This window comes from Alternaria novae-zelandiae, assembly GCF_023758075.1.
Source record: "Alternaria novae-zelandiae strain BMP 2774 chromosome Unknown scaffold_23, whole genome shotgun sequence".
NCBI lineage: Eukaryota > Fungi > Ascomycota > Dothideomycetes > Pleosporales > Pleosporaceae > Alternaria > Alternaria novae-zelandiae.
The window spans coordinates 322062-345832 of NW_026056983.1; the positions used below are offsets into that span (position 1 = coordinate 322062).

Sequence of the window (23771 nt, forward strand, 5' to 3'; positions counted from 1 at the left end):
GCTACTGCGTACTGTGATCTGGCTAAGTCGCGCGCAATATCTCTCGGTCACCAGTTCGCACGAGGCGCAGCGTCGGCATGCTGTCGTGCTCCCATGCATCACGATACAGGAGCCTATCGCGTGGCTGGCACAGCCGAGCTGAACACAAACTCGCTGACTACGGACAGTGTGACGCCCAATCAGACCACATTGGCTGTAACTACATCACCAAAGGACTCTGTATCCCTGCGGAGTCAGCAACTAGGCAGCATTATATGGCAAGGCTCGGTCGAGGGCTGCCATGGGAGGCCGACGTCCCTAGGCTGACATGCCCTGCGCTGTGTTGCTACCCGTGTATATGTAGCCCAGCTCTTTCCCAGGAATGAGCAGCTGAATCCAAGTCCTTCGGTCTTTCCTCCTCGTTGGAAACCAAACATCCGGTCTTGTCACCACCCTAATAATCTTGCGATGATGGCCTCCGATACATCAGATTCTCTGCCTATTCCTCAGCCTCCCCCACACCTATTCGTAGGCAACTTCGCTGAGATCGATCCGAACGACGCTCCAGGCTCCTTCCAACGACTTGCGGATATCTATGGCGAGATCTACCAACTCCAGTTCCCGGGGCGCGACGGCAAAGTCATCGTTGTGTCCTCATACGACACTATTAACGACTGCTGCGACGGTGACCGGTTCGAAAAGCCCATTAATGCTACTCTGGATGAGGTGCGAGCTTTGACAGGAGATGGCCTGTTCACAGCTTATCCCGGCGAAAAGGTACACTTGTCATGTCTGCTATGATAGTAGATGTACTAATATACGCACTAGGCTTGGGGTGTCGCTCATCGGCTGTTGATGCCCGTGTTTGGGCCAATGGGCATCCGAAAGATGTTCGACGGCATGATGGACATTTCGACGCAGATGCTACTCCGGTGGGACCGTTTTGGCCCAGATCATGAGATCGAATGCGCCGATGACTTCACAAGGTGAATATCATCCATTTCATACCAAACGATGTCATTACTAACTACTTCAAGGCTGACCTTTGATATGATCGGGCTGTGCGCGTTTGGCTACAGGTTCAATAACTTCTACAGCAATAGTGCGCATCCTTTCATCAACCAAATGGTGGAGGTTTTGGTGGAGTCTGGTAGACGAGCCACACGCACGTCTATCGAGAACAAACTCCGAGTCTTCGCCGAAGCCCATCGTCAGGATAACGTGAAGAAGATGCATGATCTATGCGACCAGATTATCGCTGATCGAATCGCTCATCCTCAGCCAGATGCCAAAGACCTTCTCAACCCCATGCTTGAGGCAGTAGACAAGGAGACTGGAGAGAAGATGACGAAAGAGTCTGTGCGGTACAACATGGTAACCTTCCTGGTTGCTGGCCATGAGACTACAAGCGGGACTTTGGGCTTCCTGTTTTACCACCTGCTCAGAAACCCAGATAAATATCTGAGAGCTCAACAAGAAGTTGACGAAGTCCTCGGAGACGGTCCTTTAGAGCTGAAACATATCCCGAAGCTTGAATACATCAAGTTCGCAATCTACGAAGCGTTGCGTTTCCTCGGCCCAATTGCGATCAATGGAAAGCATGCGCTGAAACCAACGAAAGTCGCGGTAAGTCCATCTCATAGCTACTATAGTTAGCATCTAACGATTGTAAGGGAAAATACGAAGTGCAACCGAAAGACATGATCCTGATGAACCTAAAGGGACTTCATCATGACCCTAAAGTGTATGGCGATGACGCGGACGTGTTCCGACCCGAGCGTTTCCTGGACGGTGGTTGGGAGAAGCTTCCACCGAACTCATGGAAGGCGTTTGGTGATGGTATGCGCGCCTGCATTGGCAGGACGTTTGCTGAGCAGGAGATGATCATGGTTGTCGCACTCATCCTACAGAAGTTCCAAGTTGAGCTTGCGGACCCCGGATACCAGCTCCGTACGTGCTTTCATATACTTGAGTGTGATAGCGCTAACTTTGTGTACCAGATGTGTCGGTCACAATTACACAAAAACCAAAGGATCTCAAGATCAAGGTCCGCAGACGTCCAGGACGCACAATGGCTAGCCTGGGTGGGACTGGAGGCGGTGCAACCAATACCAAGGAAGCCAACGACAACGGACCTGGCAAGGCCAAAGAAGCGAATATACCTACCAGGGATACGAAGCCAATTACCATACTGTACGGATCAAACGCCGGCACATGCAAATCCTATGCTGAAGACTTGGAGACCAACGCGTCCCGATTCGGGTTCAAGGCGAACGTCGCCAGTCTCGACTCGGCTACTGAACACATCCCCAAAGACCAGCCAATTGTCATCATCGAGCCCTCATACGAAGGAAAACCGGCAGACAACGCGAAGAAGTTCGTTGCTTGGCTTGAGAACAATGCGACATCCAAGCTGCTCGAAGGAGTTCAGTATGCCATCTTTGGGGTCGGGAATAGCGACTGGACCCATACGTACCATCGTATTCCCAAACTCACCGACGAATTGCTCGAAAAGATGGGTGCTAAGCGCTTCACAGAAACTGGTCTTGTCAATGTAAAGGGAGACATAATGGGTCCCTGGGAAAAGTGGTCTGAGAAGATGTGGAGTGATCTGCGCAAGTCCAGCGGTACTACTACTGAGGTACTTGAGGGACAGCTACAGGCTGAGATCACGCCTCCAAAGTTCGCGACATACCTCGGCGGCAAAGACATCGGCTACGGTGTAGTGAAAGCCAACAAAAGCCTAGGTGGCGGCGAGGTTGGCCTTACCAAGAAGCACATGGAGATCGAACTACCACCGGGGACGTCGTATCGTTCCGGCGACTACATCGTCATCCTGCCGATGAACAGCATCTGCAATGTGAGGCGGGTCATGAAGCGCTTCGACCTATCGCCTGATGACAACATCGCCATTACAGGCACCAGCAAAACCTTCATAGCAACCGAAGCTCCGACCTCAATCTTTGATTTGCTCATGACACGTGTGGAGCTCAGCACGCCCATCTCGCAAAAGCAGTTACAGAATCTGGCCGAAGCCTCACCAGAAAACAAAAGGGCCAAGCTATTGGAGTTAGCAAGCGATGAAACATACAAGAGCGAGGTCATACCCAAGCGATACAGCATTCTGGATATCCTCGAAGACCACCCTGATTGCAAGCTACCCTTCCCAGTCTATCTTGACTCGCTAAAGCCGCTGTCTCCTCGCCAATACAGCGTCTCATCTTCGCCCCTCGCGAACGTAGACTTCATTCAAACACCTGAAGGAACTACTGTCCAGCGTTTGATTGCCTCTCTGACCTACGACGTTCACGACGAGGCAGCATGGAGTGGAGATAACCGCCGCTTCCATGGTGTTGCATCGACATACTTAGCGCGTCAAGAGCCAGGCGAGAAGATTCGTTGCTTTCCGCGTCCAACAAACATCAATTTTCACCTGCCTACCGACCCGACTGTACCCATCATTATGGTCTGTGCAGGTACAGGTCTCGCACCAATGCGCGGCTTCATTCAGGAGCGTGCAACCATTAAGAATGCCCGCAACGCGAAGGTCGGCCCGGCGATCCTCTACTTCGGTTGCCGCCACTTCGAAAAGGATTTCATCTACTCCGAAGAACTAAAGCAATGGGAGGCCGACGGTGTAGTCAGCGTGCGCGGCTGCTTCTCCAAAGTCGCCCCCGAGGGACAGAAAGCGCAACGCGTGCCGGACCGCATGTGGGACGAGCGGAAGGAGCTAGCTGAGCTATTCGGGGAAGGTGGCGCGAAAGTCTTCATCTGCGGTAGTGCGAGTAAGTTGGCCAAGAGCACCGCGGAGATGTGTATGAAGATCTATAGGGATACTTTCCCGGGCAAGACGGAAGATGATGCTCTAAAATGGCTGGAGAAGGTCAAGGAGACCAGGTACGTGAGTGATGTGTTTGAGTAATGATGCTTCAGCAGTACACTAGGCTATTTTCGGCATAGGGATCGCGCATTTCGGTACCTGGGTAATGTATCTACAACATCTTCTTTTTGCGCGCCTAGATAGATCGCAAATGATTACTTTCGCACTACAATCGATTCGTTCTAGAACGCAGTGCGAAACCTCCCACTGACCCCATCATGAAAGCGATGAAACAAAATGGCTGACCTTGGTACCTTGGCAGCGGAACAATATGCACAGATGATCGCGGCGGAGAAATACGCAGCCAAGAAAGCACCCGCGGAGTGAATCAACCCGAGTAGATGCCGTCGTGTGATGCGCCTAACGGCTGTTTTGCGGGGGACGACGCACCCCGGACGATCACTTAAACTGTAACCAACAGGTACAAGGGCAGAGATGCACCGAATTGGTTGTTGCATACAACGCACAACATCATGTGTGCAGTAGAGCGGAAGGTTTACGCAAAAGAGACAGGGACTTAGTGCTGCTTGCAGGTACAATGTTCCGGAGTAGTACAGTGGTGGAGATTTCTCTTGAGTATCCCAGGGTGTAGATAATCTGTCGAGCTTGGTATTTTCTGGGGATAGCTGAAACTGCGAAACGAGAGTGGCGCGCGCGCCAATGGCCTTGTAATAGCATGGTAGTGTTTGAAAAGCCTGGTATGATAGGTGGTATATTCGAAAACTGGTGTTGCAATTGATCGGCAGGACTGCGGCGAGGACTAGGGATGAGTAACGCGTGTGCCTGACACGGCCAGGTGGTTTACTCATAGTCTTCGCTGTTTTGCATCTTGCTCCGAATTGGTAAGGGTGATACGATGGAAGTCATATCGAGGGCTTGGTGTCATTTGGGAGGGAGGAGTGCGGGAGTGGAGCAGCGCCATGGCCTTTGGGTCGTATAAGGAGTGCGCATCTCGTCGGTCTAATGGCGGCGTCAACCACATCGCATCTTCTCCTCACTCTTCGCTTCACCTGAGCGATCAAGATGGTTCATTTCTCTGGTCTCACGGCGGTGCTGGCGCTTGCCTCCCTTGCGTCCGCTCAATGCGGTTCCGGCACTCCCGACGCGAAAGTCACTGGCTCCGGCAGCTCCTTCACCGCGACCAAGGGCTCGACAAACCTATACACCGGTTCCGACTACCGTCTAGCTATTCAACGCGCTCTCGATGGCATCAGCAGTGGACAACGGGTGTCCGTCATCGCCTCCGGTAACATCGGCGCTAGCACCATCACCATCACGAGCGGAAAGACGTTTGAAGGCTGCGGAACCATCACTGCTGCCCCCAAGAGCGGAGGCGGGAACATCGAAGTGACGAACCAATCCGGCGTCAAGATCCCCTACCTCACCATGGCCGGCTCGACGTACTTCGGCATGCGCTTCTCCGGCACCAAAGACCTCACCCTAGGTACTATCAACTTCAACCTCAAAGAGGGAATGGGCATCCGTTTCGACCGCGACCGAGCGGCCAACACAAACGTCAAGATGGGCACCATCACCTGCAACGGCGGCACGTCGCACTGCGTCGAGACATGGTAAGGATATGAGTGCACATATTGCATGCAAGACATACGCTGACTTCATATCTTCAGGAACATCGACAAGCTCGACATCGGCTCAGTCGTCGGCAAGAACGTCGGAGAATGCGGTCTTCTCCTCCAAAAGGTCACCAACGCGAAGGTCGGCACCGTGGACTGCGACAATTGCGGCGCTGGCACTGGCTACGCGGCTCTCCGTTTCGCCAACGAAGCCGGAAAGGTCAACGGCGGATACGGCACCAACATCTACGTCAACCGCGTCAAGGCTCGTGGTGGTGGCCGCGGTATCTTCTGTGTATCTGCTTCCGGAGGTGCGGAGATCGGTACGATCGATGTCGCCAACACGGGTAACAACGCCATTTTGCTCGAGAACTGCTACAATGTCAACATCAAGGCTGGTACTGTTAGTGGTGGTGGTGAGGTTCGTCTCGCGGCCAGGACCGAGTTTGCGAACAGCAGGGATATTGCCATCGCCTTGAAGGTTGATGGAACCAGTGTGACGGAGAACCCGTGCACTGTCAATAAGACCAAATGGAGTCTCACCGGAAACGGGGCGAGGAAGATCTGCACATAGGTCCTTCGCTGTTTCCCCATTAGGAGCATCTCGCGGTGCTGACCGCCGAATTTGGACGAGGTGTAGGAGCAACTTCATTGTATATATTAACAATCTCGAGTACATATAAATCCTCATCCCCAAGGACTTTGAAGCAGGCGACATGGTTTGTGATCCGAGCAATGATGTTCACGATGGTGAAATGAAGTTGATGCGAAAGCCGGGTCGATGGCTGAAGTGGAACCTGATCTTGCATGACACGAATAGGCACATAGGCAGCGCAACGCGTCAAGTGCAATGTAAGTTGTGCATCAGCTACCTTTAGAAGGTCATACGCGCCAAGAACAGGCGAACAAATTCGTTGGGGCGAAGGCTTACGTGTGACCGAGATTACTGCTAGCATATTGACCAACCGGTGTCAACTTTGGGTACCACAAAGCTGAGCGGAATGGTGTACCTCGCTTACTGCCCAAGCTCTATTTCCAATGGACTTCATCGCACAGATTGTAGTTGCGACGAATGGGTGTTGTGTCGGCCCCAAGCGCCTCGCGAGCGGTCGTAAGCCAAATGCGCGAAAGGGGTGTGTTGCTGAATACTAATACCAGCCCGAGTCGCGTCTCCTCGATTGTCCAGCTCTTCAGTTAGTCCATCATTTCGTGATGTCGCGCAGAATCTTCTCTTTCATATTCCTGTTGCAACTCGCTTGCTTGCAGCCTGTAATGGCAGCCTGCTACTGGCGCAACGGCACGGAAAACACAAACAGTGCGTACTCGACACAACTCAACAACACCCAGGATCCTCTTAGCAACATTTGCTGTGCTCGTTGGGATAACTTACTGAGGAACGGGCTGTGTCAGAATAAGGCTGACGGGGCCATCTGGCGAGAGTCGTGTACGAAAAGCAATTGGGGGGAAGGAGGATGCCAGGAGCTTTGTTCGGACGAGGTACGATTCATGCAAAATTCTTAGTAGGCCATCAAAACTGACGACGGTTAGGATTCTTTACAAAGAAGCAAAGATACCAAAGTGACACCATGCACCGGTGACGTTGATTCGTTGACCTGGTGTTGCGGTAACACTACTCAATGCTGCACGGATGGGAGCACAACACCGCGATACACCATAGCAGCGCAATTTGGGGACCCCATACCCACCCTGACGTCTTCATTAGGCTCTTCTTCGACCGCATCTTCGATCGCGTCGTCCACGATATCGTCGTCTCCGTCGAATACGCCAATAGCCACTGGTGACAGTGAGCTCTCCACAGGTGCAAAAGCTGGTATCGGTGTTGGGGCTTCGATCGGAGCCATCGCCTTGATCGGATTAGGCATATTCATCGCTAAGGCGCTGCGCTGGCGCAAGAAGGCGCGGGATGCCCCTACGCCCTATGTTGCACCTGAAGAACAGCCATCAAAAGAGATTTATCGATATGAGAAGGGTGGCAGTGAGGCTGCACAACTGGCCAGTGCGGAGAGTCAACTGCACGAGATGCCGGGATCTGTAGGAGCTTCCGAGCTCGATCAGGTTCGAGACAGTAGGGTAGCCAGCCGTGGTGCCTCGGTGGTTTGATGCATGGCGGATGCGTGTCGTTTGATGATAATGTGGATGGCGGAGCGTGTGGGCTGTAACTGCGAAGGCTGAAGGCTTCGGGGGGCCGGTCACGCTAAAACGCTAGCTCAAGCGCTCAAAGAAGGGGCGGCTCAATCACGTTGCAATTTGCACCATCTACACCACCTTGATCTTCTCCCATTCGGGCACTGGCTGTGTTCTGTATCGCATTGTATGGCGTACCGCAAGGCCTTTGGGAACCTCGCTTCTCCATCGCCCATTATCGAGCCGCCCGAGTCTAGCGATGACGTCATTCGCTGTCGCTACCGGGTTCCACCACAGCCGCCATCATGCAAGGAGATCCGCTCTTCTTGAAGTGCTGCATCTTCATTGGGGTGCTGCGCTCCATCTTCTGATCTCGTCCTCAAGACCGCAACTTCACGGTGGACGTTCATGGCTGCGTGTTACCCCAGCAGGCCCGGGCCGGCGGCCGTGATGGGGGTAGTAGACCCATCACGAAATGAGATTCTGAACGCAATGCGCCGTGGCATACTGTTTTCAGCTTCAGATTGGTTAATCGAGCACTTCAGCAGCTTCTACTGCATAGCTCTCTGTGCATGATGACATGCATGCTGCTGGCAGTGGACGCCACTCGTAGGCCCGCCACAAAAGACGGCCGAATAAACAGGCATGCTTTCACGTTGTACAACGTACTCTCATCGGTCATGTATGCAGCTCGACATTTGGGTTACTGATCTTGCAAGGCTGGTGGTACTGATAAGAACATAGGCCCCATCTTCTGAAGGTAACTCCCTGGATTACGAAACACCTGATTACCGATGACAGAAATGACAAATGCGACAGGAATAAGACCGATTGACGTGAGATGCGATATTATCAGCGCTGAGAAGAATGCTGTGCAACAAGCAATCGAGGAGCAGGGGACCAATGGCACGCAGGATCTTGGAGGAGGGGCACTAGATGTAAGACCACAGCTCAAACATGGGCTTTCACTAATGGCTTGCAGCGATACATCAACGCCTCCTCTTCTGTGAACTTTTCCTTCCTCATGCAATGTTCCTGGGAAGCATCCGCGCTTACTTTTCAGTTCGCACTGAGCAATGGCGGGCCAGCGTCCATCGTCTACGGTAGCGTATTCGCATGGGCGGGAACCATTCTCGTAGCCTTATCGCTTGCCGAAATGTCTTCCATGGACCCTACAGTTGGTGCTCAATACCGGTGGTCTGCCGCCTTCGCGCCAATATATAATCGCTTCTTCGGTTTGATGCAAGGCTGGATCACCGTCTTCGCTTGGATCTGTTGCTGCACTTCGAATGCAGCGCTAATATCGAATATCGTCGCCGCTATGGCCTCCTTCAATAACCCAGGGTACGTGGTTCAGCGGTGGCACACAACACTCATCATGTGCGCTTCGACGATAATTCCGTTCATCGGCAACCTTTGGCTTCCTAGAATTATCAACGTCCTCCAGACAGTGGGGGCAATATGCCATGTCGCGTTCTTCTTTGCGGGTATCGTTACCTTGGCTGTAATGGCAGAAAAGAGTTCCACGGAATATGTGTTTCAGACCTTGACCCACGACATCAGTGGTTGGAGAAACCCTACGGTGGCTTGGGGTATAGGGCTGATCACTGCTGTATAACCGCTGGCCGGTAAGTTCTGATAGATTCCTGGCTTGCCGCAGCTATACTGATGAGTTCAGGTTTCGATAGCGTAATCCACATGTCCGACGAAGTCAAGCAAGCACATACCCGGGTTCCGCGCTCCATCATCTTCTCTGTCGGAATGAATGGTCTCATGCAACTTATCTACATGATCACCGTTCTCTTCACGATTGGAGACGTGGATCGCGCTTCCGCTTCGCCTCTACCAATTATCGAAGTCTACTATCAGGCCACGGGATCTAAAGCAGCCACAAATTTGTTCATGTTCATGCTGGTCTACATAATCTTCGTATCGTTCTTCAACATATTCGCCTCGGTTTCTCGTCTTATTTGGGCGTTCTCCAAGGACGAGGGATTGCCGTTCTCGCATACCTTTGCTAAGGTCCACCCTGAGCTGAGGGTACCGGTCAACGCATTGTGTCTCAGCGGCCTCTGCGTTTGTATCCTGGCTCTTATCAACATTGCATCGAGTACGGCGTTCAACGCTCTTATCTCCCTTCCGGCAATGGGCTTGTACCTATCGTACTTTCTGCCCATCTTGTTCCTTTTCTGGCGTCGGACGATAAGCGCGAGGCCTCTACCAATTCCATGGGGTCCATTCAAGATGGGCGCAGCTGGCGCATACATCAACGTTGGAGCTTTGTGCTACATTGTCTTCACCTTTGTTTGGATGCCACTGCCCACTATCCTCCCTGTGGACAGGTTCAACATGAAAATGCTGGACCGATTCTAGGGGCGATCATATTAGGCGCTGCTGTGGATTGGTCGTGGAAGGGGAGAAAGAGGTTTCAAGTGCCAGTTGCGAATCGAGCACTTCAGTGAATGGGCTGAGAACTCTCTTGCAGAGAAGAACCCACTCTTCTTACACGCACTCGATGCCTCAGCTTAAGGCACCGTAATCCAGCTCAGAGTCTATTTCACTCAGACGGGCCCGCGTGGTATACTGCCTCCTTTTATCTATCCCGGCTTTCACCTAATCGGTTTCTACGCCTTGAGTACTTATATCATTCGTTTCTCTTCTCTCAAGGCTGCATCGATCTACCCAACCGCATTCCACACTTATTATCGACCACGATGGCTCAACTCAATCAACCCTCGAACGAGCCTGCTAAAGCGCGCGTGGAAGAACTCGGAGAAATCTCGCCTCCAACAGTCCAATCCATGTCTCTGCCGCGCCCACCCCCGAATCCAGTGTCAGACCTCATGGATCTTGTCATCAATCGAGAGTCGCGCTACACAACGCACTCACTCGTCACATCTTACCTGGGTATTGATGATATACGCAATGTTCAGTTAGCCTGCAGAAAGACATCGGATCTGTACGCGAACATGAAGAAGACCCAGTGGAACATGAACACAAGCCTGCAGCCATTCTTCAAAGACACTCGAAAGTTCCGCTCTGTGCAGGCCCAGACCGAGACTCTGATCGGAAGCAAATTCGCCGGAAAGTTCTTCCGTCGTCTGCAAGTCAAGAATGAACTTCAGCTCTTTACGCAAGCTGGGGAGAAGGCGGATGCTCTCATTAGCTATCTCAAACAGGATGGCTATGTTTTGGATTTTGGGGTCGAGGGTGGAAGCGTAGAATTTGGCAGCTCAAAGGTGGGCCTTCATTGCTTTACACCATTTTCCATACGTACCTGACTAACTACTGGTAGTTTTCTTGCTTCAAAAAGACATCGACTAGGGACGGCGGCGAAACTTCAGTCACTCTCTTTCACTGTATCCATTCTCCCATCGACGCAATTCTCAAAGGCTGCGCGTGCTCCGCTCGAGCATGCTTCATCTCTTGGAATAAGGCGTATTGCTTATTTCCATGCGCGACCATCCTCAAGCGAACGTCTTACCGAATGACTCCTTTAACACAGACGGACTATCCACGCACGATCGCCGCGATAAAGCGCGACTCTGAAGAAGGACTGATCGTCAAGACTGGCGAGTGGATGATCAAGAATGATAAGATACATCCAGAATTTACCTTTGCACGTTCCGTTAGCGACAAGCTCTCGTGGGTAATCAAGCTGGATACCGCCGATGTCTCCCCTGCTACGACCCCGGATTCGCTGCTTGACGATGCCCGGTTCTCCGTGGAAGTCACCAGCATGTCGAGCATAGTATCTTACCTCAAGCTCAGATATGATGTACTCGCATCCTGCGCCCTACAACATACATACATCTGCCTTGCACGCAACCACTTTGAGCCCGCGGTGGAAGGGGGCGAAAGGAGGCGACGTCAATATGAGGCAAAGATAAGGCAACTTGAACAGGTACTGCACGCCGAGACATCCATGCAGCTCACCATGCTTGACCCAGACGACCGGCCTCCTCAATATGCCACAATAATCAGTCGGAGAGGAAAAGACCATACGGCTAAGGGCCACTTCAAGGCACCTCCGAATTGGAACTACTTCGACGCAGAGATCCAGGCCGAACTTCGGAGGATAACCGAGCAGTTGCTCGCTACTGGCCCACCGAAATAGAACAGCCTCATACAAAGAGGGATTTGAACAGGTCTACAGACGACTTGAGGGTGTAATGCGAAGGGTAGAAGGCCTAGCGCCCGCGTGAACTTCACGGTGTCCGGCTTTTGCCGATCATCAATGCTTCGTCAAAATGACATCAATATAAAAAAATGATTGCTGGCTTACATTCTTGTGACTTATCACACACCTGCCAGCTCTCAAATCCTTTTTCATCTCTCAGAACGAACGCTAATTTATCTATCTAATCAACGAACCAGTCCGACTTCATCTCGACTCATAGACCCGCTTCATGGTTACAACGCGCAATAGTGCTGCCCACAGATCTCATCAGCCTTCGCTTCCTCGTCTCTAAGAACTACCTTGTTGCGATGCGATGTCATCTCTACCACCTCGCGAAACGATGGCCTAGGTTTGCCTGAGCAATACGTTCACTCCACTGATCAGAATCCTGCCAAACGCCGTTCTCTACAAGCCAGACAGCTCGGCAAAGAGGACACGTCTTCTCGTCATCCGGTCGTTGTTTCAGGAATTCTTTGAGACAGTCTCGACCTATCATGTGTTCGCAGCCTTGGATTCCCTTGATCTTGACACAAGGATGAGCCGCAGCGTTCTCCATGCAGACTGGGCAGTCGGTGTTTGTCGTGCTAGTCGTGTTGGCGGCGGTGAGGGGCTCGGTATTGCGTGCGATGAAGTTATTGATGCGCTGCTCGCTGCTTTCAGTGGGTTGGTAGTCTGATGGGAGGGGATGAGGTTCAAATTCGACTGGGAAACCGCCTCGTGTAGGGGCTGGAACGTACCCAGTTCGACGTGGTGGGGTGGGGTGAGCATGGAAAGGCAGGTCTTCGCCGCGTCCAAAGCCTCCAACATGGATGGGAGTGTGGCTGCTAGGTCCAAATGGAAAGTTCGCGCCGAAACTGCTTCCAGGTCTATTAGCTCTAGGTTCATGAGCGATGTCGTTTCCAGAGAAGATGGGATGGCTGAAGGCTCCCTCAAACGCACTATCGAACGCAGCACCCATACCGATATGAAGGGCGTCGAACCCCGGAACACCGTCTGCGTCGTCGAAAGGAAATCCTGGACCGAAAGTACCTCGCATGCTTTGGCTTTGTGGCCTAGAGCCGAGCATGCTGTCCAGGTCCGCCATAGTGTCGGCTAGATGGTGCATAGCATCGTGGAACCCGTGGGGACTAGAGTGTCTGATGTCAGTTTCGTATTCATCGTCATCGTCTTCCTCCTCCTCGATGAACACAATGTGAGGGGGCTGACAAGAGCGTTGGGGAACATACGCTGTAGCCTGGCTGCGTGTTTGATGCGGATGGCCGCCACCACCACCACCACCACCACCACCGCCGCCGCCGATACGATGTCCACGTGTGCCGAAATGCTGACCCGCACGATTGCCGGAGCTCGATCTATGATTTCCACGACCGGAATAACTCATTCTCAATAGTATGTGTCGAAGGTTTCGTTCTTTAAGGTCCAGTGATTGAGTGGTTGTGAGTGAGAGAAGCGCGGAGTGCTACGGTGAGTGTCCAATATGAAACAGGCGCGACTTAAATAGGCGAAGGTCTGTGCAGCTGAGTGAATGAGAGGTCACTCTGATGTGAGTAGATTCTGGAAGCGTTATGTATTGACATTGCTCAGGGCCAGGTGAAAGCTGGGGGAGTATGCCAGTGCACCGGAAAGAGTCAGGTGAACGGGGGAGGGTGTGAAGACTAAATAAATGTCTCACAGCGAGCATGTTATGTGTTTCTTCTACTTCTTCCCCTTCTTCTTCGTATCGCTCTCTTTGCCTTCTTTTGCAAAGCCACCCAAGACCAATGCCTCTCTAGCCGTAGTGTTGATGATGCGAAAGCGATCAGGACCTAAGTGTATACCACCATACCATCTTGTGACAATCACCATGACGTTCCAAACATCCATTAACTGCATCAAGTGCAGCATCCGCGAGCCAGCAGCGGTCTCACCATCATCGTCGCAGTCTTGGTAGCTCGTTTCATTGAAGCCTTTGATCCGCCAGGCAGTCATGTTGTGAGTTGCGCGAGCAGCCTTCTTGTCTGTCGCCAGGAGATGCGCGACGTACTGTCTAGCCTGTGCTGGTGATGATACAGGTGCTGCGCGAGCTAAGAAAACTGACTTCTTCTCGGTAAGGGCGGGTGCTACGATCCAAGGTGGCTCCGGTCCAAGGTCGATGGCTGGGTCGGACTGTATAAGTGAAGTTTTGTCTTCTTCTAAGTGCGCGTCCTGTTGATCGTGTAGTTGGATGTCTCCTTGCTCTTCCGCTTGCTCCAAAGCCTCTCTTGCCTCTTCTAGCAGATCGTAGATACATGCCTCGCCGGGCTGGTAAATCCTTGCTAGCACTTCTCTTACTACATCGACAGCCTGGCTGCCCATACCCTTGGGGACATCTTGTCCCACACTCTGAGTGCCCAGCACGGATGGCGGCGCATCCGGATAGTCTGCCGGAAATTCTATACGTAGAGTTATGGATGGCAGCGACGGCAGACGTAGACTGTATAGTCGTTGGTCTTCATCTAAGGCTGACAGGGTGCCTTCGTCAAAGATGGCGTTGAGCGAGGTGACCTCATCTTGGATGGCGTCGTTGGCGGACATATTTGTGATTGCCTTGGCCGATGGCGGGGTGAACGATGCGGAAGGCGCGCTAGCTTAGCGTCGTTCGCGTTCGCAAGCTTGGAAACATCAACACCCTCGCGACACCCATGCCGACCTCCTTCCCCACCACGAACTCATTGTCGCAACTTCACGTCGCCAAACATGGCGCCAAATGATGATGCTAAGCGCAAGTCAGGTCTAACAATTGCGCAGGTGAAGTTCAAGCAGGCAATGAAAGATCCCGATGCCGAAGATCGTTCAGCGCCCATTGCAGTCGAAATTAGCTCCCAGCTTTTCAACCACATTGATGCCGTTCTTCAGCAGAACTCGCCCATCAATATCCAGGTATCTAGCTATAAAACTATCGATCACGTGTCACCGGGAGCAGACTAATTCGCCGCTCGTAGAAATGCACAGAATGGATTGTGAAGCACGTAGCTCCCTCCAAGGCTCGGATCACCACCCTCGGCGCGTATCTCATCGCTGTCTCAAAGTCTGTCGTAGTAGATCAGAGCACTCCAGCGCCAGCGAAGAAAGCAGCGCGCAACCGGATGGATCTCTTGTTGATCGTCAACGATGCCCTCCATGCTGACAAGTTCCATCGTCGCGACACGACGAAGCAGAGTATTCTTGGCAACGCGTGTCAAGATTTTGTCCCTGACTTGATCGAACTCGCAGCGGCGTGTATCACCGAGAAGGGATCGCAGCTAGAGGTGAAGCTGAAGGCCATTGTCAACTACTGGGCTGTTAACAAGCTCTTGAGCTCAGAGGGTCTGAAAGCTTGTCGGCACAAGGCAGACGAGGCCTTGTCCGTAGCACAGGGTCGCAAGCGCAATTACGTCCTTCCAGAATACCACGGCGACCGAAATGCCCGATGGCACGATCTCCCCGCATCGTACATGCTCGAGCCTATAATCAGAAACCCGAACCGCCCGATCCACGAATCTCAGATCAAGATACGGAAGTTCGACAAGAAGCCTGTCAGCTCGCACGTTCGCACTCTCCTCGACAACTTCTTCGAAAACATCGACCTAAAGTACCTGCCCACGGGCGACAATCCGACCGGGGAAACAACCAAGTATAGGCTTTCGTTGGATCCTATGGGCCAGCTGGTTAAGCAGGACAAGGAGACTGGCGAGACGGCAACAGTGGCAAACGGCTACGGCTGGTCGCCAAAGTTTTGTCAAGACATACAGAAGTTCACTGTCCCGGAGACTATCAAGATCGCGCGAGAGGACATAGAACGCATGGAGGACATGGAGGACCCCCCGGTCTTGTCTGTCGCGCGTCGCGTTGGCCACGATAGTCGACCCTCTACTTCCTCGTCGACAGAGTCGGGCCCACCCTATAGGGAGCGAAGAAGGGGATACAATCGTAGCCGCAGTCGCAGTCGCAGTCGCCGTAGCCCCGGGGGTTATCAGTATGACGACGCACGCCGTCGAATGTCACCCGACGGATCCATGGGTCGCCGCAGGGTCTCACCACATGGACCTTCGCGTCGAGAGTCTGAGGGCAGAGGTTTCGTCGAGGCGCGACCGTCATCAAGGGCATACGACAGAGAAGGATCACAGCCTGGATCGCAGTGGAGTGGTGCGAACAGGAACACCCAGTCCAGCCCCAACAACCATCAGCATCAGGTCCCGCCCATGCTGCATCAGCCGCCTTTCAACGCACCGCCGTTTCCACCACCGCACATGTCAGGCCAGTTCCAAGGCCAGTTCCCGATGCCAATGCCGCCATTCGGTGTTCCTCCCCCTCCACCACCGCAGTTCCAAGGACGTGGTGGCTTCGTTCCCCCTCCCCCACCCCCCAACTTCAACGGCATGTGGCAGCCTCCACCTCCCAATATGAACATGCCACCCAACGGTCCGCAACATGGCAACCAGGGTGGCAACCAATTTGGCAACCATCACGGAGGCCAGGGTGGAAACCGGGGCGGCAACCAATTCGGAAATCAGGGCGGCAACCAGTATGGTAACAACTTCGGTCCTGGCAACAATGGTCAGTATGGTCAGAGCCGTGGCGGATACCAAGGCGGACGCGGTTATGGAGGTGGGCAGCGCGGTGGCAACAACGGCAACAGGGGAGGCTGGAGGGGTAACGGACGAGGCGGGAGATACTGAGATGAGGTGTGAACGCATGCGACCAAATGGCGTGCGCAGACCTGCGTTCAGGATCGATGCGCAAAACTGTAGGATATCCACCACATGCCAGCATTCCTTGGAGGAAGCATGTACATTCTTACGAAAGATTTCAGAGCCCTTCTCTGGGTGGCTCGATTATCTTATAGCTTGCCTAATCTACTCATTGTATACTTGGCCGTACGGTTCGATGTCTTGACAGTGACACCGACATTGGTATACGTGCCTCGTAGCATGCTCTTAACGTAGCGGACGAAGATAACGCAAGAAATGCTCTATGTTTAAGCTCAAGGTGGTGGCACAAGCATCTAGAATCCCCAAGTTGATGTGGCGGCTTTGAGTCAGTGATGCCGCGGCACTGCAGTCGGGAACGCGTCAAGACGCGTCCACCGCGGGCTCGTCATCTGAGTCGCGGGTAGTCCCGCACCATCACCGTTCACCACCTACCACTCACCACTCACCCGCCCACGGCCCGGCACACTAATACTCTCACCTCTTCCTATCCACAATGGAGACGACCTACTCAACCACAATCTCCAACGGACGTTGCGCGTAATGGCGCGACCCAAGAGAAAGCGCAACTCGACGAGGTCCAACACAAACAAACGTTCACGATACGTCGATTCGAGCCAAAGCGAAGCCGGCAGCCAAAGCGACACTTTGTGGGCAGCGGAGAGCATTCTCGACGAACGAGTAGTCCGTGGTGTACGCAAATACTACATCCAATGGCAAGGGATTGACCCCAAGACTGGAAAGACGTGGGAACCGACTTGGGAGCCGGAAGAGAACGCCAACGACCTGCTCGTCGCCCACTGGGCACAGGAGAAGGCGCGCATCTTGGCAGAAGTCCACCAACAATATCCAGGAAGCGACAACGGACACCCTGAGCAACCACAGGAGGCACAAGCATCGAGGCGCATCCGCAATCCCCGTGTGATTGACAGCAGCCCGGAGCCCAGCACCGCATCCTCTACGCCTTCGACACCTCTCGACAATCGAGCCGACTCGGAGGGACTGCCCAGTGCCGCAGTGTCCGTACCTCGTGCTTCGCCTCGCATCCAGATCGCTCGACGGGGTGACAGTCTCGAGAGGGACAACTACGTGCGTTTCTCGCAGACACCATCATCTCAGCCAGCTCCGACCCAAGAGCCTACCCAGGACACCAACCTCGACAGCTCGCAGTTGTTCGCAGCACGCCCACGACCCCATCTGTCAGATATAGTCCCCGACTCGCAGAGTTCCAGCGGCGAAGGAAGCTTCGTACCCACGACCCAACGGACCGAGGACGTCAGCCAGCAGAGCACTTATACGAACGAATCGCAAGTGGAGGAAGATCTTGCTGAAGATTCGGTATGACCAGTCCTTGTCATACCCAGATATCAGTGTATTTGCTAACCAGTGTTTGCAGGGCCTACTTGGACTCATCGAAGAAGCCGCACAACACGCCCCGTCACCTGCACGATCGATACCCGAGACGATACCCGATACCACCGTAGCAGACTCGCAGAGCCAGCGGCAGAGACCTGAGGCAGAGTCGCAAGGTGCTCCGAACACACTCGAATTCATACATATTTCCTCACAGGTGGAACACGAGTCGAGCCCAGAACCGGAGGATAGTCTGCAGATTCAATACAGCGAAATCGATCAGGGTGTTGCAGAGGACGAGCATCAGAGAGTAGGAACCAACGAGCTTGGGGCGCCCCAGGCTGATCCCCGCGCTTCGCAGACTCACTCAGCACAAAGCGCATGCGAGACGACCCCAAGCAAGGAGACCGATACACGGGGCGAACACCCTCGTTTGGAATCGCCGGCTACGGACATTACAAGGAATGCTTCGACTGAGGCTGTTGACACAAACGAAGTCCCGACCTCACTCAGTAAACCCTCTACACTAGTCGAAAACAGCCAATCTCATCACACCGAAAGGCCTAACGTAGCTAGCGACACACAAGTCTCCGACGGTGGTAACGAGCCGTCGCAACATCAAGCTTTGCAGCAGATCAGCGTTTGCGACAGTCAACCAAGTCTGATTGAGCATTCGGCATTGGAAGACAACGAACAGTTTCCTTTTCAGTCGCAATACCCGTATCGTCCATCTCAGCCTTCAGAATCCGTATCTTGTATCAAGTCCTCAGAACAGCTCCCACAAGCTTGCGCGACACCGGCCCTCCCAGGACGAGTACTTGCTGGGGTAAGTGTGCCAAGCGAATCCAATCCGGCGCCAGCGCTCGACCCACCTCACCCATCAGTCCAAGCATCCACTGCACCCCATCACCAAGATCACAACGACACGCTAGTGGAACTTCTCGAACCTGAGGCTGCTCACAGCGTCTCACCGTCAGGCCAGCTTCAAGAAGAGCTGTCTCTGCGTGATCAACTGCTGCACGCGTCATCCAGTCCGGAGCGCGTACAGAACGCGCAAGTAGTACCTCTTGAGGCAGATCTGAGCACGCAAGAAGATACAGCTGAGAGCATACGAGATACTATCGAAGAAGAGGTGGCGCATCGGGCTAGCTCTGAGTCTCGTCACGACTCATCGCAGGAATCGCCAGAACGCCCTTCCAGATCGCTGAATCACGAGACCTCGCCGGTTCCGTACCCACCCAGCTACTCGCTGCAAACGCAAGCATCTCGACTTCCATCACGGCCTTGTACGCCTGTTCCTACCTCATCGCTCTCAATCATGGCGGGCGAGGGTACCGGAGACATCATTAGGCGGCAGATGCAAGAAGCCATCGATAAGCGCATAGCAGAGTCTCGCCGTACTCCCAGAAGGCGTCCCAGGTCTTCGATGACGCCTTCAGTAGTGGAAAATGCGCCCGCAGCTACGCCTACGCCAGTGAGCAGGCTACGTGAGACGCAAGAGCCGGCAGAAGGCACTCGATCGCCTTCCGCTGTGCCAGACCGCTCCCCTCTTGCGCAAGCGCCGACGTCGCTCCGGAATATCGCCTATGCTCCTAGCAACGTGCAGCCAGAAGCTCCCGCACCAGATAAGGTCATGACTTCACCACCACGCAATCATCCAGAGCCTACTATCGCTGAAACGATAACGGTATCAGTGCCTATCGTACCGGTACCAAGATCTCCCACATCCGACGAGATGGAGGTCAGCGACGCAGACGATGAAGATAGCGAGAGCCTCTTCAATGATGATCTCCAGCTGGTAGACCAGGAGTTCATCGTGCCTTTGTATATCTCGGGTCGACAAAGAGATACGTACGCCCAGTACATCACCGCGAAGAGGGATCTGTTAGAGCCATTCCTGAAGGATCGTCACAGTTTCAACTCAGTCGAGGAGGTCAAAAACATCCTATCCCAGCTTCGCGCTATCGAGACGCACATGGACTTGGTCTTCGCTGAGGCTGAATCGAACGTTTTAGATGGTGAGGCGTCGGCAACGCAAGCAGAGCACGCAGCTAGATTTGGCTTGGAGAATTCCACCAAATTTAGGTTCCTGTCAGCGCTGTTCAATGAGTTGCGGCATTGCGAGCCGCAAAAACACGTTGTATTAGTCACAGAGAGTGACAACGAGACACTCTTCCGCATCCTTGAGACGTTCTGTAAGACAACGTACATCAACTACACTATGCCTGGTAAAGATCGGAAGGCAAACCTGAAAGAGGTGGTAGGTAACTTGTTGGTCACCATCATCCCAAGCGATGCATCGCCCATCATACATGTTCCCGACCTGATCATCTGTCTCGACGGTGTGCAAGACGCAGCACAAATTCGCAAAAAGAATTGGGCCAAATCACCTAATTGCGATGTGGTACCCGTGCTTCATCTAGTCATTCCGAGGACTGTCGGCCATATTGAACGGTACATAACGTCCAGCCTGGATCCCATTGATCACATGCACACTATCCTAGCGAGCCTGGCACATGTTCATCCTGATGTTGGAAAAGCCATCGATGAACGCACACCACGAGACGTTGAGTGCGCTGAATTGGTCTCCTACTGGATCAAGAACAGGATGGAAGGTGCTGATTGGCCATTGTCCTCTATCGGTAGTGTCAAGGACGTCATAGAGTATCAGACCCAACAGACCCAACAGAACTCAACGGATGCCCCTATACCTGAACGTAGCAAACGCCCTCTGGATGACGAAGAGCTCGACCCTGCAAAGCGTATGCGATTCACTCCCCAACCGCAGACAGTATCTGCTTCTGCGGCGGACAAAGAGCACGAAGTCACGCATATTAGCGATTCCATGCCTGGCACTGCAGCTTACGATTCTGATCTGCGAACACAGCTAGCCCATGCGAAAGAAGGGCTTCGGGAAGAGCGAGAGGCTCGTAGAGCAGGTCAAAGGGACTTTGGTGAGCATAAGGATATGTGGGACAGGCAACAAACAGTGCATGAGGATCTGGCAAGCGAGCATCGCCGTGTAAAGAGAAGACTACAAGACGCCGAGGACAAAGTCGAGACGTTGACCAGGAACAACGCTACTCTCACCGAACGCCTCACGACGCGTACAACAGAAATGCGTGAGGTGAAGGAGAAGCTCAAGGAACAGCGGGAGACGGCCCTCCTTGGAGACGATGCACGACTTCAAGAGATCGCCAAGCTTCGCAACCAGCTCGACGAAGCGAACGAAAAGACGGAGCAGGCAGTGAAGAAGGCTGCGGCAGCAGAGCAGACGTTGGATTACATGAGAGAAAGCTTGCAGGATGCCCGGTCCACGGCCTCTACCGCCACCGCCCGCGTTGAAGAACTCGAGGCCCAGCACATCACACTTTCCAAGGCGGCTTCAGGTGACGCCACTAAGCGGAAGAGCATGCATATTGAAAGAGTCTATGATGATCAACAGCAACGTATCAAGAGGTTGGAAATGGAGCTGAGCATTACGAAGCGTACATTAATGACAAAAGACGATGAGATAGCTCGTCTCAAGAGTATGGGAGGTAGGCCTGGTGTAGGCACCAGAGGAACGAGTGCAACACCGCAGCCCAAGACCAGGAGTAGAGCAGCTAGTCCCACTTTCACTGGCGGGCGCCTTGCCAACTTGAGGAACAGCTAAGGAAGCTTGAGAATTCTTGAGGTTGATGGGCTCTGGACTTTGACCCGCTCTTGCTGAATGCGTTCAGACTTGGTGGGCATGTCATCTCGTCGGTGGTGTGGGCGACATGGGCAGTGAGGCCATCTTGGTGACGGCGTATGACGGCTAAGATTACCAGGATACTGTACTTTCTCTCCCGACATGCCTTACCATGAAAATATCTACATTGCATACAATTCACTGTTCCTACACTATGCGCATGCTCTTGTGTTCATGATCTCGCGCCGATGACACCGGAGCTCATCACCGTTCCGACTAACTTTCAGTCACCAGGTCTGGACCGAGAGAAGGTCACGCGTAGAAGATACTGCCCTCTTCACCGTCTTCGTCTGGCTGACTACGGCGTTGAGCTACGACGTATATGTCCTTCCAGGGGTCTTCCGCTTCTTCAGTCGCAACATGCTAGACGATAGAGTGACCTCAACCACGACTCTGACCGACGAATTCTGAACAAGATACTTTGAAGTTGTCTGCAACATTTACTTTCACAGACTTCGCCGCTCCAGTCACCGGCGAGCGTATCTTCACCACATACACTGTACTGTCACGTTTCAACACTTATCCGGCTACAATAACCTACCAGTCCTTCTTACAACAAATCACCATCTAGCACAGTCACCGGATCCTCACCCACAACCCGAGAAGCCAGACTCCATCTCACTAACACTTCCAAACGACGCCAAACTACACCTACCATGCCAGCTTTCCAAGGTGGCATTTTTGGGGGCTCAAACCCTTTCCGCTCTGGCGGTGGTCGTACGGGTGGCGGTGGAGGCCGACCAAGCCAGCCTCAACCGAACCCGTATGAGGATTACGACAACTCGCCTCCCATGATGGGTGGCATGCGCAGCCCAGGTCCCACGTACGGCGGCGGAATGGGCAGTCCCATGACAGGCGGCCAGACACACTCCTACTCCACATACCAAGACTCGGACGGCAACAGACACGAAGAAGGTTACGGTCCAGGCGGTCCCTTCAGCAACTCCGCCCGTGGAGGAATGGGCATGAGCCAAGGTCCACCACCACAAGGACGCCCACACCCAGGAAGTCTCCTAGGCGGCCGAAACACCGGACCAGGCGCTTTCTCCTCCTCCTTCTGGAGCGGCCCCAACCCCTTCCGCAGCAACGGCGCCAACGGCCCTCCAAACGGGCGCAGCGGACCCAACACCGGACCCCGCGACCCTTCCTTCAGAATGGAAGTCGAACCAGCACCCATGCCCCCGTCCAACGGTCTCACAAGCGAAACCTCCGAACTCATCGCCGACTTCCTGGCCGAGCAAACACAGCCCTTAGGCGGACCCATCACACCCCCAAATGCAGAATGTCCGATTTGTCTGGAGCCGCCCAGCGCGTCGCATTTGTGTGTTCAGATTAAGAATATTCCTGGGTGTAATCATCTTATTGGGAGGGAGTGTCTGAAAGAGATGTTGGTGAATCGGCCGGATGATGCGAAGAAGTGTCCGATTTGTAGGGCGGAGTTTCTGGCGGAAGATGGGATTTGGCAGGATTCGGAGCAGTTTCAGCAGTTGGGACGGGGTGGTCCGGCTGGGTATGGGGGTGGACCTCCTCCTGGGTATGGCGGTGGGATGTCGCCGAGACCTGCTGGATATGGTGGTGGTGGACCTCCTCATGCTCCTCAGATGCCTCCACAAGCACCTCGTCCAATGCCTCAGCCAACACCTCGTCCGACACCTCGTCCAGCACCACCCAGTTATGCCAGTGCAGCTGCTTCACCAGCGCCTCGAGGTCCCCCAAGCTACATGGCAACACCTCGTCCACCTCCAACACCTCGTGCTGCTCCCGGACCTAGTCCCCACGCCGCTCCCCCAGGTCTTCGCAACGCGATGCGCGGTGGAGCCAGAGTTCATGGCATGGGCGACGTTGGTAGAGGACGGGGCAACGAGCAAGACGACGACGGTGGCATGCAAGGTGGTCCCCCAATGATGAATCAGGACAGATGGCCGCCTGAGCCACGTGAACCCGAGACCAACTTCGGTGGCCGTGGTCAACAGCTTGGCTATATGGACGAACGGCAGCTTTGGTAGAGCGTGGTCTTCATGGTAAATTACTTCAGACCAACAGACCAGACAAATTTTGGTTTTCTGGCTTACCGAGCCCACAGTAAAGACGCCTGAAACTACTCACGAAGAAACTTCAAGCTCGAGTGCGAACCTCAGTAGATCCTGGTCGTTAACGGTAGATACAATGCCGTTGAGCGTCTTGGCTTGCTTTTCTTTCTTTTGTTTTTTGTTTGCGCGGA

At 53.5% G+C, this 23771-nt stretch overlaps 8 protein-coding genes across 8 annotated transcripts; 7 read left to right on the forward strand and 1 right to left on the reverse strand.

The window, feature by feature from the left end:
* Nucleotides 1-450: 450 nt before the first annotated feature.
* Nucleotides 451-3901, forward strand: J4E88_009268 (uncharacterized protein; the record flags this gene model as incomplete). Its single annotated transcript, XM_049402872.1, has 5 exons — nt 451-756; nt 808-965; nt 1017-1605; nt 1653-1929; nt 1980-3901. 5 exons carry the CDS (start codon nt 451-453, stop codon nt 3899-3901), a joined length of 3252 nt encoding a protein of 1083 aa, XP_049251360.1.
* Nucleotides 3902-4882: 981 nt separating this feature from the next.
* Nucleotides 4883-6007, forward strand: J4E88_009269 (uncharacterized protein; the record flags this gene model as incomplete). The annotated part of the gene is made up of 2 exons (XM_049402873.1): nt 4883-5430; nt 5488-6007. The coding sequence occupies 2 exons, from the start codon at nt 4883-4885 to the stop codon at nt 6005-6007; spliced, it is 1068 nt and encodes a 355-aa protein (XP_049251361.1).
* A 3269-nt stretch (nt 6008-9276) lies between these two features.
* On the forward strand, nt 9277-9951 carry J4E88_009270 (uncharacterized protein; the record flags this gene model as incomplete). Its single annotated transcript, XM_049402874.1, has 1 exon — nt 9277-9951. One exon carries the CDS (start codon nt 9277-9279, stop codon nt 9949-9951), a length of 675 nt encoding a protein of 224 aa, XP_049251362.1.
* A 341-nt stretch (nt 9952-10292) lies between these two features.
* On the forward strand, nt 10293-11695 carry J4E88_009271 (uncharacterized protein; the record flags this gene model as incomplete). The annotated part of the gene is made up of 2 exons (XM_049402875.1): nt 10293-10817; nt 11084-11695. The coding sequence occupies 2 exons, from the start codon at nt 10293-10295 to the stop codon at nt 11693-11695; spliced, it is 1137 nt and encodes a 378-aa protein (XP_049251363.1).
* Nucleotides 11696-13453: 1758 nt separating this feature from the next.
* J4E88_009272 (uncharacterized protein) lies at nt 13454-14311 on the reverse strand (the record flags this gene model as incomplete). The annotated part of the gene is made up of 1 exon (XM_049402876.1): nt 13454-14311. One exon carries the CDS (start codon nt 14309-14311, stop codon nt 13454-13456), a length of 858 nt encoding a protein of 285 aa, XP_049251364.1.
* A 162-nt stretch (nt 14312-14473) lies between these two features.
* On the forward strand, nt 14474-16434 carry J4E88_009273 (uncharacterized protein; the record flags this gene model as incomplete). Its single annotated transcript, XM_049402877.1, has 2 exons — nt 14474-14656; nt 14719-16434. The coding sequence occupies 2 exons, from the start codon at nt 14474-14476 to the stop codon at nt 16432-16434; spliced, it is 1899 nt and encodes a 632-aa protein (XP_049251365.1).
* Nucleotides 16435-17007: 573 nt separating this feature from the next.
* Nucleotides 17008-21472, forward strand: J4E88_009274 (uncharacterized protein; the record flags this gene model as incomplete). The annotated part of the gene is made up of 2 exons (XM_049402878.1): nt 17008-17802; nt 17861-21472. The coding sequence occupies 2 exons, from the start codon at nt 17008-17010 to the stop codon at nt 21470-21472; spliced, it is 4407 nt and encodes a 1468-aa protein (XP_049251366.1).
* Nucleotides 21473-22206: 734 nt separating this feature from the next.
* Nucleotides 22207-23556, forward strand: J4E88_009275 (uncharacterized protein; the record flags this gene model as incomplete). Its single annotated transcript, XM_049402879.1, has 1 exon — nt 22207-23556. One exon carries the CDS (start codon nt 22207-22209, stop codon nt 23554-23556), a length of 1350 nt encoding a protein of 449 aa, XP_049251367.1.
* Between the last annotated feature and the right edge of the window lie 215 nt (nt 23557-23771).